General features: G+C 42.2%; 3 protein-coding genes across 3 annotated transcripts in view; 1 reads left to right on the plus strand and 2 right to left on the minus strand.

Annotated features, from left to right (window-relative positions):
- Positions 1 to 5,063, minus strand: part of LOC105909359 (microtubule-associated serine/threonine-protein kinase 1-like) — a gene marked incomplete at its 5' end in the record, with an annotated part of 10,691 nt that extends 5,628 nt beyond the window's left edge. Inside the window, 8 exon segments of the mRNA XM_042703837.1 lie at positions 73 to 208; positions 505 to 627; positions 1,293 to 1,522; positions 2,348 to 2,602; positions 3,012 to 3,182; positions 3,528 to 3,639; positions 4,237 to 4,352; positions 4,865 to 5,063. Coding sequence (XP_042559771.1) covers positions 73 to 208; positions 505 to 627; positions 1,293 to 1,522; positions 2,348 to 2,602; positions 3,012 to 3,182; positions 3,528 to 3,639; positions 4,237 to 4,352; positions 4,865 to 5,063 — 1,342 coding nt within the window.
- Positions 5,064 to 6,338: 1,275 nt separating this feature from the next.
- Positions 6,339 to 10,491, minus strand: LOC105905796 (zinc finger protein 239-like). The gene is made up of 3 exons (XM_031563471.2): positions 10,224 to 10,491; positions 7,701 to 7,979; positions 6,339 to 7,360 (listed from the first exon to the last, which is right to left on the minus strand). The coding sequence occupies exons 2-3, from the start codon at positions 7,963 to 7,965 to the stop codon at positions 6,495 to 6,497; spliced, it is 1,131 nt and encodes a 376-aa protein (XP_031419331.1). The 5' UTR covers positions 7,966 to 7,979; positions 10,224 to 10,491; the 3' UTR covers positions 6,339 to 6,494.
- A 1,137-nt stretch (positions 10,492 to 11,628) lies between these two features.
- The window catches only part of LOC105905797 (ethanolamine-phosphate cytidylyltransferase-like), a 19,181-nt gene continuing 13,309 nt past the window's right edge, over positions 11,629 to 17,500 (plus strand). The window contains exons 1-2 of the mRNA XM_012833839.2: positions 11,629 to 11,720; positions 11,832 to 11,967. Coding sequence (XP_012689293.2) covers positions 11,840 to 11,967 — 128 coding nt within the window. The 5' untranslated portion in view covers positions 11,629 to 11,720; positions 11,832 to 11,839. The remainder of the gene's footprint in view (positions 11,721 to 11,831; positions 11,968 to 17,500) is intronic.

Consider the following 17,500-nt stretch of genomic DNA (forward strand, 5'->3'; position numbering starts at 1 on the left):
GAGTGAGAGTAGAGAGAGAGAATTAAAGAATGAGAGAGTTTGAGAATGAGAGTGAGAGAATGAGACTCCCACTGTCCTGTCCCTCTTTGCCCGGTGTCTTCTTGCTCCTGCGCGCCATCTTGGACTGCTGGTTGGAGCGACGGGCGGGGCCAATCTTGATGGACGTGTTCTCAAATGGGGTGGTTGTCACGGTTACCTTATTGCCACTCTGTCGAAAGAAAATATCAATCATTAAACAAAACTCTCTTCAATGTATCAATACGTGAAAGTTAACAGACTGGTATGGCAACTGTTATAAATGTGTTATGGCTGATCTATGATTAATGTAGTTAAATGGAACTTACAAGACCCTCATGCTATTTTAAGTATTACATTTTAAGTTGAAATATGCAGAACTGTGCAGAAAGCATGCAGACACACACACACACACACACACACACACACACACACACACAAACACCTTCAGAATGAGCTCCACCACACACACACACACCACACACACACCTTCAGAATGAGCTCCACCACTTCTGTGTGGACCAATCCATGGACAGACTCTCCGTTCACATGGGTGATGAGGTCACCAGCGCAAAGCCCCGCCTCGTGGGCGGGTCCACCGTCCTCCACATGCTGTGATTGGACGAGACAACGGTGGAGAATATCTCATTGTCAAGACTCGAAGAAATGTCACATCATTGTCTGTTATTCACAGCTCATAGTAATCATGGTAAACAATATTACTTATTGTATTAGCTAACAGTACAATGCTCCCATCTCTCCTTCTCTCTCTCTCTCCCTCTCTCTCTCTTTCCCAAACTACATGGTGTACGTTACAGTGAAGTTAAGAACAAATTGTTTTGTTGCATTCTCGTTCTGTAACCATGGCAACTCTCTCATTCCCCTTCACTATGCCTCCATCTCTCTATCTCTCCCTCTCTCTCTGTCTCCATCTCCCTTTCTTCATCCCTCTTCATCCCTCTCTCTCCCTTCATCCCTCTTACTCTCTCTCTCTCTCTTCATCCCTCTCTCTTCATCCCTCTCTCTTACTCTTCATCCCTCTCTCTTACTCTTCATCCCTCTCTCTCACTCTTCATCCCTCTCTCTCTCTCTTCATCCCTCTCTCTCACTCTTCATCCCTCTCTCTTTCTCTCTCTCTCTCTTCATCCCTCTCTCTCACTCTTCATCCCTCTATCTCCCTTTCTCTCTCTCCCTCTCTCGCTGTCTCTGTCTCTCTCTCCCTTTTTCTCTCTCTCTCCCTCTCTCTCTCTCTTCATCCCTCTCTCTCTCTCTCTTACCCAGACTATGTGGTGCACGCTGTAGACGCCAGTGTCGCCCATGTAGACTCGTATGGCGCGGAGCGTGAAGCCGTATCTCTTGCCCGAGCGCTGGATGGTGATTGGTGAACGCAGGACGGTGACGGCCGGACAGAAGTCCCGGCAAGGAGAGGAGTCACGTGACGAGGGATTGGACAGGAGCGAGCGAGGAGACATGGGGCTGGCCAATGGGGAGCTTCTGTGCTGTTCCACTAGGATGGGGGAGGGTGTGAGATAGAGAGAGAGAGAAAGAGAAAGAGAGAGAGAGAGAGAGAGCGAGAGAGAGGGAGAGGGGGAGAGAGGGAGAGGGGCGATAGAGAGAGAGGGATGAAGAGAGAGAGCGAGAGAGAGAGAGAGAGGCACAGATGGAGAGAGGCAAAAAGAGTTTTGCAAAAGCACAAATCAACATTTATATATTTATATATATATATATGCTGTCCCAACACTGAATAAATATTGCACTTGGAAGGGAAGATGAATTGGTCATCTGACTCATTCAACACAATAGGAAGGAGAAAACTATGGAAGGGGGAAGTGTAACCCATTATGATTAGAAATAATTACTCTACTAATGTAGTCAAGTAAGCAATCAACCATGGCCCTTCTCTGACCTCCTGGCCTGCTGGATCCTACACTACACAGGGCAGTCTGACACCCTTCAACAGGGGAGTCTGGAACATTCTAATAAAAGAATGCATTCATCAACAATGTAAGATTCTAAAAGTCCAGGTTGTATTCGATGGACCCAGCTATTCTTCAGAACGTTCATTCTACTTCATTCTAAACGTACTGTTCGTTAGTGTGTGTTATTCCTTCAACACGTCTGGGGATTGCTCTGAGTAGTCACATGCTGTGTGTGTTAGTTAGGAGAAGAAAATGGCCTGCTGAAACCATTAAGACTAGGGGAGAGTTTCAGGACCATGGACAGCAGTGGCAGTGACACAGACAGACAGACATAAAGTCAAAAACAAATGTAGCAAAAAAATCAATGAAGTATGAAATAAATGTAGTACATTTTAAGATTGATATGGCCCTACCTGTTGGGATCATGACTGAGAGTGCAGTTGCCGAGGCGGACTTGATGACCTTGTTGCCTGGGCGGGAGCTCCGTCTGTCTGCATCACCGGTGAGCTGCTGATGCCGCGCCCGCCTCAGGACCAGGTCGTTGGTTGCCCGCGGCGCCAGGGGATCCGTGGAGACTGCGTCCTTAGGGACAGTCTCCATGGAGACGACACCTACCACCGCCGCAGGACTTGCTGATGGAGTTGCATCCCCTGGCTTGGCTGCTTTATCTATGACATCACAGGTAAACAAAAACATATAAATGAAACAGTGTATCGCTATTTTAACAGTTTTACGGAAAATAACAATATAGGAATTGGTTCTTCAGTAAAGTCAAACCAAATGTCTGTGTCGTAAAGTTTTTTATTTGTTTTCTTGATAGCAGTTTTGGGAATCTCCCAAGAGGTATTTTACATGGCTTCTTTCTTTCTGTCTGTCTCTCAACCTATTTATGATTTCCTCTCTCTCTCCCTCTCTCTCTCTCTCTCTCTCTTTCTCTCTCTCTCTCTCTCTCCCTCTCTCTCTCTTTCTCTCTCTCGCTTTTTTTCTCTCTCACCTGTAGCAGTAGCTCCTCCCTCTTTGCTGCTAATGGCTAGTTGGGGGGTTGCCATGGCAATTGGGACCCCTCCCTCTAGTGACACTCCTCGTGGCCTGGTGCTGGGGTCTGTCTGGAGATGAACTCAGTGTCCCCCTCTAGGGGTGAGGCCAGGCGCTGCGCGTCGATCAGGGCAGAGAAGCGACGCCTTGCCGCCCAGAGGAGGGCTGGAGTCGCCCTCAGAGTACAGCGACTCGGAGCACGACAGGCGCTTCCTGTTAGAAACGACAAAGTAATGGTAATAACATCACCTGTTATAAACGACTGAGTGATGGTAATAACATCACCTGTTATAAACAACTGAGTGATGGTAATAACATCACCTGTTATAAACAACTGAGTGATGGTAATAACATCACTTGTTATAAACAACTGAGTGATGGTAATAACATCACCTGTTATAAACGACTGAGCGATGGTAATAACAAGGGAATAAAGCGACTTAATAGAGTATTCAGTCATGTTAACTGGCCATTCAAAGGTCTGTAATAACTGAATGAGTAGAGCTCACATCTCAGGTGATCCTGTCCTCCAGCTCTTTTCCCTCAGGCTGAAGCTACCCAGACTCTCCCTCTTTGCCATCTTATCGTCACGGCGACCATTGCGTTCCCGACGCGTCACTGTTGGAGCCTTGGGGTCAAGCTGGGTGAGGTGCTCCATACTGCTGTAGACCTGGGAGAGAGGGAAGAAGGGACGGAGAGAGGGAGAGAGGGAGGAAGGGAGGGAGGAAAGGAGAAAGGGAGATAGTTTTAATTTAATTTATTCTGCTTTACCTTAAGGGAAAAAACTAAATGGTGACTGAAGTCTTGACAATGAGAAATTCTCCACTGTTGTCTTGTCCAATCACAGCGTGTGAAGGACAGTAATTCTCCACTGTTGTCTTGTCCAATCACAGCATGTGAAGGACAGTAATTCTCCATTGTTGTCTTGTCCAATCACAGCGTGTGAAGGACGTTGGGCCCGCCCACGGTAGAGAGACATGTTTGTGTGTCCTTGTGTGTGTTTGTTTGTGTGTGTGTTTGTGAGTGAGTATGTGTGTGTGTGTGAGTGAGTGAGTGTAAGTGTGTGTGGGTGTGTGTGTTGTGTTGTGTGTTGTTGTGTGTGTGTTGTGATGTGTGTGTGTGTGTGGTGTGTTGTGTGTGTGTGTGTGTGTGTGTGTGACTGTGTGTGTGTGTGCGTGTGTGTGTGTGACTGTGTGTGTGTGTGTGTGTGTGTGTGACTGTGTGTGTGTGTGTGTGACTGTGTGTGTGTGTGTGTGTGTGTGTGTGTGTGTGTGTGTGTACCTGTGCCCAGTCGTGTCAGTGGGTTGGTCTGCAGTAAGGCTGATATGAGGTCCTGGGCATCTGCTGGAAGAGCTTCATCTCCCTCTGGCCACACAATGTCATCTGAACACACCATGGCAACAGTCAACTCTAACATCATTTTGGGCATATATTTGTGTTCAGGCATAGTGTATGGACAGCCTTGAGTAGGCTACATAGTTGTGTTCAGGCATAGTGTATGGACAGTCTCGAGTATATATTTTGTGTTCAGGCATAGTGCATGGACTGCCTTGAGGGCATTTTGGGCATATATTTGTGTTCAGGCATAGTGCACGGACAGCCTTAAGTATATAGTTGTGTTCAGGCATAGTTCAGGGACAGCCTCGAGTATGTATTTGTGTTCAGGCATAGTGCAGGGACAGCCTCGAGTATGTATTTGTGTTCAGGCATAGTTCAGGGACAGCCTTGAGTATGTATTTGTGTCCAGGCATATTGCACGGACAGCCTTAAGTATATAGTTGTGTTCAGGCATAGTGCAGGGACAGCCTCGAGTATGTATTTGTGTTCAGGCATAGTGCAGGGACAGCCTCGAGTACATATTTGTGTTCAGGCATGGTGCATACTATAGTGCTCACCTGTGATGACTTGTCCAAACAGCTCTTCCGGGGTGTCGCCGAAGAATGGCACACAGCCAACCAGGAACTCATACAGGATGATGCCCATGGCCCACCAGTCCACCGGCTTGCCGTAGCCCTGACGCAGAATCACCTCTGGGGCGATGTACTCAGGGGTGCCACACACCTGACAGAGGGGAGGGGGAGAGGGAGAGGGAAGAGGGAGAGAGGTGGAGAGAGGTGGAGAGAGAGAGAGGTGGAGAGAGAGAGAGAGAGAGGGAGAGAGAGGGAGAGGGATGGAGAAAGGGTAGAGAACGAGAGCGAGATGTAGAGAACGAGCGAGAGGGAGGGAGGGAGAGAAGTAGAGAGAGAGAGAGAGAGAGAGAGAGAGAGAGAGAGAGAGACTGGTGGTGGGGGACAAAGAGCAACTAAAAATAGAACTTGAAACACAACACCTGTGAGAAGACACACACACTCACACACACACACACGCACACACACACACACACACACACACACTCACACAGACACACACGCGCACACACACCATGTTACTTATCCCTGTGGTGCAAGCAAGGCTGTTGTTCAGCATGCCAGGGATGCTGTTAAAGACCACATTTGTTCTTTTCTAAGCTTTCCCTGGTGACTTATTAAACCTCTTTTGTTGTGTGATTCTCTGGTCTGTTCACAAAGAAAGCGCTGGTCTAATTACAGTTCCCAACAAACAGCCACAGCATCATTTAAAGGTATTTCAGGTCCTGAAAGACAACTAATATATGGAGCGCATCATCAGAGGTCCTGAAAGACAACTATATATGGAGCGCATCATAGGAGATGTATTTCAGGTCCTGAAAGACAACTATATATGGAGCGCATCATAGGAGATGTATTTCAGGTCCTGAAAGACAACTATATATGAAGCGCATCATCAGAGGTCCTGCACGTGCATGCACCATCTCTCTCTCTAACTCCCTCAATCACCATCTGAACGTATACACGTACACATCGCGATTTAAGTGCTGCTTATATATTTTGTATTGCGTTAAAGGCCTATAGCCTGGATTCTACCCTCGAGATAAGAATCCATTGTCTACTCATTGCATTTGTGCCCATCCTCCAACTTAAATTGGCGCCTAAACCAGGCAAAGCTGGCCTCGGATCTGCACTCGCATCCGCTGACCATCCCCAATCTAGGTGATGCCCGGCGCACTATATTCATTCACGTATATACTATCTAGCGCCTGAATACAGAGTTCCCTATAATGAGGAGAAAGAGACATTTTTGTCTCCCCCTCCCCCATCTCTGACACTCATCACATCTATGAGCTGTTGATGAGCCCACAGCCTTCATATGAGGTGCTGTTTAGGCCATGGATCTAGGAAGCTCACACAAATACTCCTTTTTTTGTAAAAGCACTTACTACTGATTGTCAATTATATATTGTACACCCACACACAAATCCCCCCACAGACATATACTTCAGAAAACACTCACTTCAATTCATTTTTTTAATCAATGGATGTACCCTAACAATTCATGTTTCAATCCCTACCCCAACACATGTTTCAAATATGATAAAATAATACATCATCTTGTGCATCAAATGTTGTTTAAAACAAAATATTTCAGTAAATGATACTCCATCATGTATTAGCAGGGCAGCACATAATTTGAATGGATCTTCTGGTGTTTCTTGAGAGCAGATATTCGGCTAAAGGCCCTCCCACACAGAGAACACAGATGTGGCTTTTCTCCACTATGTGTAATCTGATGTTGGGTGAGGTCAGGGTTACGATTGAAATACTTTCCACACTGAGGACACTGGTAAGGCCTTTCCCCAGTATGGATCTTCAGGTGTGCCTTGAGGTTAGATGTGTCATGAAAGGCCTTTCCACACTGAGGACACTGATGAGGCCTTTCCCCAGTATGGATCCTCTGGTGTTTCTTGAGGCTAGATGGGTCTTTAAAGGCCTTTACGCACTGAGTACACTGATGTAGCTTTTCTTTAGCATGGATACTCTGGTGTGTCTTGAGATTAGACATTTGGTTAAAGGTTTTTCCACACTGGGCGCACTTATAAGGTGTTTCCCCAGTATGGATCCTCTGGTGTATCTTGAGGCTAGATGGGTCATTAAAGGCCTTTCCACACTGAGAACACTGAAGTGGCTTTTCTCCAGTATGGTTCCTCAGGTGTGTCTTGAGATGACCCATTTGGCTAAAGGTTTTTTCACATAGAGAACACTGATAAGGTCTTTCCCCAGTATGGATCCTCTGGTGTTTCTTGAGATTAGATTTGCCTTTAAAGGTTTTTCCACATTGAGGACACTGGTAAGGCCTTTCCCCAGTATGGGTCTTCAGGTGTGCCTTGAGGTTAGATGTGCCATCAAAGGTCTTTCCACACTGAGAACACTGAAGTGGCTTTTCTCCGGTATATGTCATCATATGCACAGTTAGGTGTGAGCGATTGTCTTCATCAGAGTTCCCTCTCATCTTAGATTGAATCCTTTGAATGTGTCCTATAACATTATAAAAACAAGTTCAGCAATATTTTCTCTCTTTTCTATCTGGGATGTAATTTTTACAATACAGATACATATTTTTGATATATTGGTAATTTGCTAGAACTTTACATCACTTGGAAGAGACTAAGGATAAAAGTGTCTACCTAGAGACTTAATGTACATGTAAATAGACAAACACACACAAGACTTACTAGAGAATAGAGAATCCCATAAGTAAGATATACCCAGAGTATTTCTGTTCTCTGAATAGGTCTCACATTATGAAGCACAAGTTAGCCATTCCCTAAAATTCAAGTATTGGAAATATACACAACACAATAAACAAGCAACTTACTTATAGGAGAAGAGTCATCGCGACCATTTTCTGTTGAATCAGATTCTTCTTCCTGTTTAATTTCCATTGGTGAATACTTTTCTTCTTTCAAGGTCATGGTGGGTGATGTGTTCATTTCAGTCTTGCATTCATATTCCAGTCCAAGCTTTTCTTCCACTGTCTTGATTGTAGACAGATACTCTTGTAGGAAATCATCAAATTCTTCATCTTTTATCTCCTGCTTCACTGAAGTAGGCAGTTGTGATGGTTCAGTAAATACGGACATTTCTGACTTCAGTTCTGTTTTGGAAAAAGAAACGTTGTTGAAACTATCCTTCAATACAAGGATATAGTGAAAATCTGAGAAGAACTACAGTATAGTTGTACTGCTGGTGAATTACACATACAGTATACTTCCAAAGCATACCAGTGCCAGCCTTAAAAAGGTGAGTTTAGTAATCTGACCCCGCCCTGTGGTGTTAATATAATGCCTTTTCTGTCTGACCTATTATCTTCCTGGATTTAAACCTGGCCAATCAGCTGCAAGAGCTTTTGGAACGCAAACTAGCATGACAAAGAGTTTTGGGCAGGAATTCCATGTCTATGAGCACCGTTTACACGTCTGATCGTCCTCAGGTGGGCGTGGTCATAGCTCAGGCTGCAGAAACTCCACAAAGGAGTGTAGTAGGGGGCTGGGGGTGTGAACTGAAAAGTGTTGGGGTTGGTGAGGGAAGGTGGTAGTGGGCTGGTAAACTGAAGTAAGCCTCCGTTCATTTTCATTTCATACTGTATGTTTGTGTGTGTATTTATGTATGCATATGTGTGTGTATGAATGTTTGCATGTATGTTTTGTAATAGTACATAACTTGATAAGAGGATATGGGATGAATATAATATCAGACCTGATGTAATATTATAACTACATTTACCCCAGTTAAAATGATCATGTTTGTCTTCTTTTGACTGTTGGTGGCAGTAGTGTATTTTGCTCAGTTAAAATGTTTTGCAATCCTTTGATTAAGTACCCTACATTAACGCTTAAGAGGCCCTTTCCCACTGGTGGGACATTTTTTTCTTGTTGGTAAAGCTCCGCGAGTTTTTGTCCTAGAGACATAAAAAGAACACCCACAGCAACCTTGAACCCTTTACTTTTAAAATATATACAGTGTGAAACTCAAATATAAATAATCACTTTGTAAGGAGAATATAACTAATCCCTTGCACATTTCAGTCTCTGAGTGAGGTTTCAGCTCCTGCGACCCGCCCATTAGAAAATGACAACTATTCATATGATAAGGGATGGTAATGCAGTGATCACTATTGGGTCATGATGTGTCAAGAAAACCTGTAGGGGGTAGAGGGCCACAAAGACATTCACGGGCCATTACGTAATCGCCATTGTCTTTGACCGAGGTGTCCCAGGTTGTTTACACCTAACTCATCAATATGCATTAAATAGGGACACTTCTTTTGGAGAGGAACAGGTCATTCTGAAATTATAAATATGTAGTAGTGAAACAACTCAGACTTTCTGAATGCTAAACTCACATATGTATGACTAACACCTATGTATAAAAACTTTACAATGTTTTTTTGTACAAATTCTGAGCACCTCTGAATGAAGGTTTTGTATGGGCGTGTTTATACTTGATTTAAATAACTTTTTATTTTACTACTTTTACTCTCATGTTATTATTACTGAGGTCTTCTAGAATATAATCATATCTGCCACTTGTGCATCAATACTTTTAGTTAGGGGAAATATGCAAAAACATCAAGGCATGTGAGACTTCCTAAAAAGTTAAGGGTTAGGAGCTCAACCGAAATAAATGTAATTCACATCATTAACCTTTAGGAACGTAGGGTCAGACCAGTGTGACGACCCCTGACTGTCCTTAAAAGCGTACCGTCACACCAGTGTGTTTTAGAATGAGGCGTCACGAGCGTGCTATTGCTTGTGTGAAGTTGTCTTATGGTTGCATTCAAGACGCAGTTAAACTCAATAAATCCAATTTAGGAACTTTCGACATTTCTCAAAAACGTGCCTTCACAAACTCTGAAATCAATATAGATCCCCGCAGCAACATGTATATAGCCTCTGATGTACGTTGACCTTATATTACTATTTTTCCTAGTCTGAATCGTATTGTAGCGAGCCCGCCCTTTGTTGGACTTATTTCCTTGTTTGTATGATTAGCGGGAATGCGTGCGTGTTCTCGCCCTCTGATGTCTTCATACTGGTATGTCAATCCTAAAGCATTGGGTTCATTCTTGATGAGAATAAATTGCAGCGTAACACTGAGCCTGAGTGTGTGGGATACTACTTGATCGCTAACGTGAGCCAACATTGTACACTTTGCCACCGTCTCCCAGTATAATTGTGTGGTCCAAGTCCTACATACATGACAAAGTTACTACGTTGGCTAGTATAGGGAAGACATGACCTCCGGTACAACAAAACAAGCAAAAGAAGTGATTATCAACTTGTATTATTGGTACATTATATACATAATGGTAAATAAAATGTGTGGTACATTACTCAACGTTTAGTCAAATATCACGGCCACCGAGAGCTCGAGTTGAAAATCAGCTTTACAGCGGGAATATACCGTACAAGAAATGCTTCGCGAGCCCGGAAGCCAGTTTAGAAAAATACTCCCCTCAGAATACGCATAGCTTTAGCCTCATCATTGGTGCACACATACTGCGCAGACACCTTTTCACATTACAATCACTTGTCAATCACAAATCACACTTGCGCATTATCAGCATCCACAACATGCCACAGTTTGAAAAACATAGCGACTGACAGATACCGGCATCTCAGTCATTTATAGCATAGACATATATAACCTTTATATGTCTATGATTTATAGTCTAGGCAAAGTAGCGTTTTACGACAGACTAATTGTAAAATAATTTCAGCATAGATCATTTCTAGAACAACATACTAAAAGTCCCAAGAAATCCTAGTTGAGGAAATATGTTTAATTCTCATCAATCCGAGATGTGCGCTAATAATGCCAGGCAACAATAGACCCCAGAAATGTATTTTTTCCCCTTTACTCCTATCAAAATGAAACTTTACACAATGAAAGTACCCATGAAAAGTAAACATTTTTGTATTACAAGTTTCTTTTGAAATTAATTTTAATCTTCATCCAATCATCCTACTGCCAATGGGTGATGGCAATGCTGCTTTTAGACTGGCCTCTAACCTGAAAACTGCCTGGCTTGGTAGTACCTGCCAGGGGTATGGTGTTTATGCCAATGCAAATTAGGACATATTCAATAAGTGTGGAGCTCATGTGCATATTCAAATTATTTTCAAAAGAAACTTGTAATACAAAAAAAGTTACTTTTCATGTATACTTTTACTATGTAACGTTTTATTGTGGTAGGAGTCTCGACGTCTCGTTTCATGCGTAGGCTACTACACAGGTTGGGCCGAAACACACCAAACGCGTTTTTAAAAACAGGACGCTAGCAAATTAATTGTTTCCTATGGTACGGCGCGCCTTGCGTGTGCGCCTTTTCTCCGCCACGCGTTGCGTCTTTCTAGCGTTTTTTAGATGTGCTTAAAAGTTGAACTATTCTCAACTTTCCAGCGCAAGGCGCGGAGGCGCACCGCTCATCAATGTCACACTCGGCCCAGGCAGGTTGCGCACGCAGCTCCGCTTCCTAGGCGCCAGGCAAAACATAACATAACTAGTTAAAACACCTTATTTCCTCATAGGTAAAATTCTCTGTTTGGCATGACACAATTTCTATGGAAAAAAAGAGACAATTTTTTTCAGTTGACCAACTAATAATGTCTATGCTTTGTACAGATTAGTTTGTATTTTAAGTTTACGTTTTGTGTACCTTTCAGAGCATACATAGTTAGGTTGTTAAAGGAATATTGTACCCATTTCAAAAGGGTCGACTTTTATTTTGATACAGTAACCAACGGCGGAAATAGATTGTATTTGTCCCTGGCGCAGCTAGGCAGGGCAAGCGCTATACTCTGACCAAAGACACAACCTGTTGTCCTCTTAGTCGGTCAGTGTATAAAATTAAGATACTACTTACGGCCCAGCTTAATTGGATAATTGTATGTACATTTCAGACATCAACTTCAACGTGATTCTGTCGTTTGTTTTGGTTTTCAAGTGTTGAAGATGATCAAGAACGGCCATCACGCCGCTAATGTTAGCGAGACGGAGAGGGAAACTGTCGGTAATCCAGCAGTCAACGTCTCTGGTCCAGAGAAAAGAAAACGTATTGTCCAGGTGTGGTGCGATGGCTGGTACGTAGTTAATGTCAGATCTTTTGCTTGCTTATAACTGCAGCTTGAACTTCGTTAACATTACCTTGCTATTTGAAGTTAGAATACGCTTGTAACGTTGAAGGGAAACTTTTGTCAAACCTATTTCAACGTGGGCCCTATTTTTAGACATTTGTTTTGGGGTCCAAACCTTTACCAAGGTCCAGTATTGAGTCAGGACACCTGTTTTCGCCATTGACAGGCTCGTAAATGTTATTATAAAGGTCTGACAACACGGAAATGATCCCTACAGGGATACACCTGTTTCTGTTTACCTCAGTAACTAAAAAGATACTGTAGAAAATAAGTCTTCCGGTCTCTGACGGAGCACCCCATTTTGTGCCAGAGCGCCTCCCTTCGATAATCGACAATTATTATAAGACGTATGAAGAGCACTAGGCATACATTGGGCATGCGTTGTGTTTGTTTTCATATGGGAATGTGCGTACACATAATCCTAAAACGAATGGTTGTTTTCTCTGTTGTAAGACTCGTCAGTCTTTCTGATTCTCTCTTAGGGTGTAATTATTATCCAAAGGTCTAATCTAAAATGCAGGAGCGTACGGTACGTGGACATTTGTAGTTTTGCTGGTGCAGACACATCTCTGAGTGCACAAACTCAATCACCGTGCTTGAACTAAAAACAGCAAAAAAATATTTTTATTTAGTTGTTTTATTATAACGGTTTACTCCATTATCTTAATAGCAATAGCTACCTACCCTAAAATACCCTTACTGGTAATCTAATCAGGTACGATTCACTGAAGCATTAAATAACCAACACTTTTATCAGAGGGTCTATAGTAGTTGTAGTTCCAGGGAGGAAACATATTTATGAAATTGTGCATCTGTAGTATAAGTCGCTTTGGATAAAAATGTCTACTAAATGAATAACGTAAATTGTTTTGTTTTGTTTTGTTTGCCAGTGCTTTAAGACAGTCCAGTTGGCTAGTAAATGCGTAATTCACAGTTTTAAATGCACAGAATTGAGATTTTCTGATGAAATTATGGGCATGGACATTTGCCTATGTTATGCATTATTTTTGTTCTCCCGAGTGTCAGTCTTATTGAATCAGCTGTCGGAGACAAGTAACCAAAGTTAATGAAACAACTTGCAAAATCTGCCATGTTTGGTGGTATTAAACTTAATACACAGTTTGCCATGTTGATAGTGTTGCATCCTTGTGCATCATGAACATAACAGGAAATACAGTTACTGTAACACAGAAGACCAGTTCTGGTTTATGTGGTAGCATCTGAATACTTACAACAACCATTAATGACCGATTATACATGTGATAATATATGTGGCGCACTGACTGTGCAAGTCTTAGATTGAAATAGGAAGGTAATGTTCGTGTTTCAAATTCCACTGAGGGGGGGAGGGTCTTTTATGAGAGCCTGCTATGTTGCGCCCGTATGTTTCTACAGTAGTCCAGAGCGGACAGCTGCCTTCGCTGCCTCCGCTGCCTTTGCTGCCTATACCCCTAAAGAGAACAGAAGCAAGCTTTTCTGCTTGGGTCCCTAAATATGGATCTAAAGTAACTTCATCTCGACTTGATGCGATTGTAGATGATGGAACTAGCTACTGGCACCTGTCGGACACCGTACTTTCTCTTACATACTTGGACAGAAAGGGGTGAGGGAGGGGTATTCAGTTGGTTGCAATCTGTCGGGAGGTCCCTGGCACTTTACACCATCACTCTGTAAATAGAAAGTAATGGCATACTAGGCGACTATATTTAAACAATGGACTTAATTAACAAATTTGACTTTGATCTGAATGATGCTGCGGTTAAGCTTGTTCAAATTTGAAGGGTCCAAATGCCCTTATATCTCACCTGTTCAAAAATTGATTTTCATTCTTAACACATACTCAAAGAGCATGACCTTCATTTTGACATGATTGGTTAAGAGGGACACGGCTGGATCAAAGAAAGGAGTCAGCAGCAGTCATGTTCATTCATTGGCAGGAATCTGAGCAGCTGAATAAACTGATTCAAGAAAATTCATCAATTCATGATTGATCTGTGTGTTAAGTCTGAAATATCAAGTTATTCTGATTGTTATGCTTTATCATCAGTGCCAGCAAGATCGCTGATGCTACGGCAAGAGATGCATCCCTGTAATTGAGTAGTTAATGGAGCTATCCTACATTACTCTGTACGGTCTCTCGGCTGCTCGTTAGCTTGTAATGACAGTTCTTTTCCCCATTTACATCTTAAATTTGGTTTCCAGTTCCAGTTGGCATGTTATGGTCTTGCTTGCAATTACAAAAGAGCTAAAGTTCCATGGTGATAATCCGCGGTGTGCTGGTAGGCGTGTGAATGACTGCGCCAGAGCAGTAGGACAATCCCAGAAAAGAAGATTGCATTAACTCGTCACTGAAAACAATCCTGGTGGATTGGCTGAGGTAAGAGGTCAAATGTTTAGTGATAAATCATGATTATAACCAATTAAAGTCATTTCTGCTTAGAGAGGTGGTTTGTTTTTGTAGAAAGGGTGTATTTTGAGGGCCAGATTCAGTGGTTTCTTGGCAAATACCAAATTAGCAAAGTGTGCTTTGGTTTTACCTCTCCTCATGTCTGAAAATCATCAAAATGAAAAAAAAAAACAATGTTAGTTTTGTGTCACATTATTATTTTTTTCAATGTTGAATGAGTGATATTAGATGGTTGTCTAAACATTCTTGCTTTAAAATACATACTGACTAAAGACATTACCAAGATAAAGTCTGCTAAATTGGTGACACATTACCTAGGATTCTAGCTAACTAAGAGAGCAGGGATTTTGACACCTGAGCCATACATGACATAACCTTTTAACTTTACAAAATAAGAAACAAGGACTTCAGAAAAGATCTGCAACATAATGACTATTTGCAAATCATCCCATTTTGAGATACTCAAAATGTGTGTGTGTTTGTCTGATTTGGAGAATTGGTCTTGCTGTGTTCCATTGTTAAGATTTTATGGATATGTTTCAGATGGATGCTGAGAAGACCTCCTCGGACCTGACAGACAGGATGAAGAGAATGGAGCCGACTGCTGACAAGTTACATGGCTGTACAAATGCAGTTTTGTTTCAGACAGAAAAGTTATACTTCGGGGGTGGGACCTCTACAAGGGTAGGAAGAGGGGTGTGTGGGGTGGGGGTGGGGGTGGGGGGGGCGCTGGGTGTAACTGTAAAATGTGAGCATTGTTCAGTATCTCTTGTTTGTCCTCATTTTGTATCATTGATGCTCAATAAACATACTTATAAAAATAAAGAAAGGTTATACTTCAGCCTATTGTGATTAACGATTTAAATAAATTATAATGAACGTATTATACATGTACATGTAGTCCATCGCCTTCGATGGAATTCCATTTCAAAATAAAAAATGATTTATTCTTGACCCTGGGTGTAGTTTGGTTTACAGTGGACTTTCTCCCACGTGGTCTATCTCCTCCCTTCGAGCCACAGGTGCTGATGAAGGGCTGAGTGTTTACGCTGTCCTACTGGTGCTGTGACAGATGAGCATACCTGAACAATTCACTTATTTTAGGTACTTTTCAAACAGTCATTTTATTTGTCAGTGTATTCATTGGAAGGGAAAGTCTTAAAGGTTTATGGCAACACTATTATCACGCTAGGATTTGAGATTCAAGTCCAAATTGGTCTCATTTTGATCTGCGCCACTGACTACAAAGGCTCCAACCTTTATGCATACTTTTAAAAAGAGGTAAATGAAGGCTCCAACCTTTATGCATACTTTTAAAAAAGCTCCAACCTTTATGCATACTTTTAAAAAGAGGTAAATGAAGGCTCCAACCTTTATGCATACTTTAGGCTCAAACCTTTATGCATACTTTTAAAAAGAGGTAAATGAAGGCTCCAACCTTTATGCATACTTTTAAAAAAAGGTAAATGAACGCTCCAACCTTTATGCATACTTTCAAAAAGGCTTCAACCTTTATGCATACTTTTAAAAAAGGTAAATAAACGCTCCAACCTTTATGCATACTTTCAAAAAGGCTCCAACATTTATGCATACTTTTAAAAAGAGGTAAATGAAGGCTCCAACCTTTATGCATACTTTTAAAAAGAGGTAAAGGCTCTTGGGATTCATGCTCAGGTTTCTAAACTTTGAATTGTTTTTGTTCTATAAACAAGGTTAATTGAATTGAGTATCCTACTTTTTTATAGAACTGGTCCTGATTCAAATGGTATTTACACTCACCAGCCACTTTATTAGGGCTGCTGTGCATGACTGCTGGTCCTGGGGACAAAATGATTTTAGCATGCCCCCATGAATTGTATTGTTACGTTAACTTGACTCATTCAAACACTTATAAATTCAGGCTTGTATTAAATCCTATTACAGTCGCCTTGCCAATTAAAGCAGCAATAAAGAGTTCTGTTCCAAAACTAGCAAGCTAACTACCTAAAAAGCATGCAAAAAGCCTTGCCAACACCACCAACAGCCCATATGCTATCAAAATGAATTTGAGGATGGTACCAAAATAAGTTGCCTATAAAATCATACCTCAAAAAGTGTAAAATTGTTGCATAGTGTTACTTTAACTAAATAATCACTGTTAAGTTAGCAAATGACAAAATCATGTTGTGGACAGTCAAAGTCAGCATTATGTAACATGATTCACTGCCTAGCTAGTACTGGGTTAGACCCCGTTTGCCATCAGAGCTGTCTATGTGGCAGCACCCAAAGGTGCTCTTTCATGATGTGAATCTCCCGATACACCACATCCCAAAGGTGCTCTTTCATGATGTGAATCTCCCAATACACCACATCCCAAAGGTGCTCTTTTACATTTCATTTAGTCATTGAGCAGACGCTTTTATCCAAATCGACTTACAAGGATGTATACACATTTTACATTTTACACTGATGGCACACTGCACATCAGGAGCAATTAGCGGTTCAGTGTCTTGCTCAAGGACGCTTCGACAGGGAATCGAACTAGCAACCTTCTGATTACTAACCGACTTCTCTACCTCCTGTACCACTGTCGTATTTTATGATGTGAATCTCCCATTAAACCACATCCCAAAGGTGCTCTTTTGGGTTGAGATCTAGTGGCTGTGGAAGCCATTCGAGGACAGTGAACTCTTTTTCATGTTCAATACACCGGTCTGACATGAGCTTTGTAACATGGGGGGTTATCCTGCTGAAATTAGCCAAGACAATGGAAGCACTGTGGTCATAAAGGGATGAACCTGGTCAGCATCAATACTCAGGTAGGCTAAATGATGTTCAATTGGTACTACATTTACATTTAGTCATTTAGCAGACGCTTTTATCCAAAGCGACTTACAAGGATGTATACACATTTTTACATTTACACTGATGGCACACTGCACATCAGGAGCAATTAGGGGTTCAATGTCTTGCTCAAGGACGCTTCGACAGGGAATTGAACTAGCAACCTTCTGATTACTAGACGACTTCTCTACCTTCTGTACCATTGTCGCCCCTCTGGTGTAAACTAAAAGAGGCCCAAAGTGTGCGAGG

Source organism: Clupea harengus, chromosome 26 (genome assembly GCF_900700415.2).
Source record: "Clupea harengus chromosome 26, Ch_v2.0.2, whole genome shotgun sequence".
In the NCBI taxonomy this organism is placed as follows: domain Eukaryota; kingdom Metazoa; phylum Chordata; class Actinopteri; order Clupeiformes; family Clupeidae; genus Clupea; species Clupea harengus.

Bases quoted from the DNA above. Each gene is read 5' to 3' on its own strand.
- LOC105905796 (XM_031563471.2), bottom strand. From the start codon at position 7,965: ATGTCCGTATTTACTGAACCATCACAACTGCCTACTTCAGTGAAGCAG. The intron at 7,361-7,700 runs GTAAGTTGCTTG...ATAATGTTATAG, and splicing joins CGATGACTCTTCTCCTATAA to GACACATTCAAAGGATTCAA.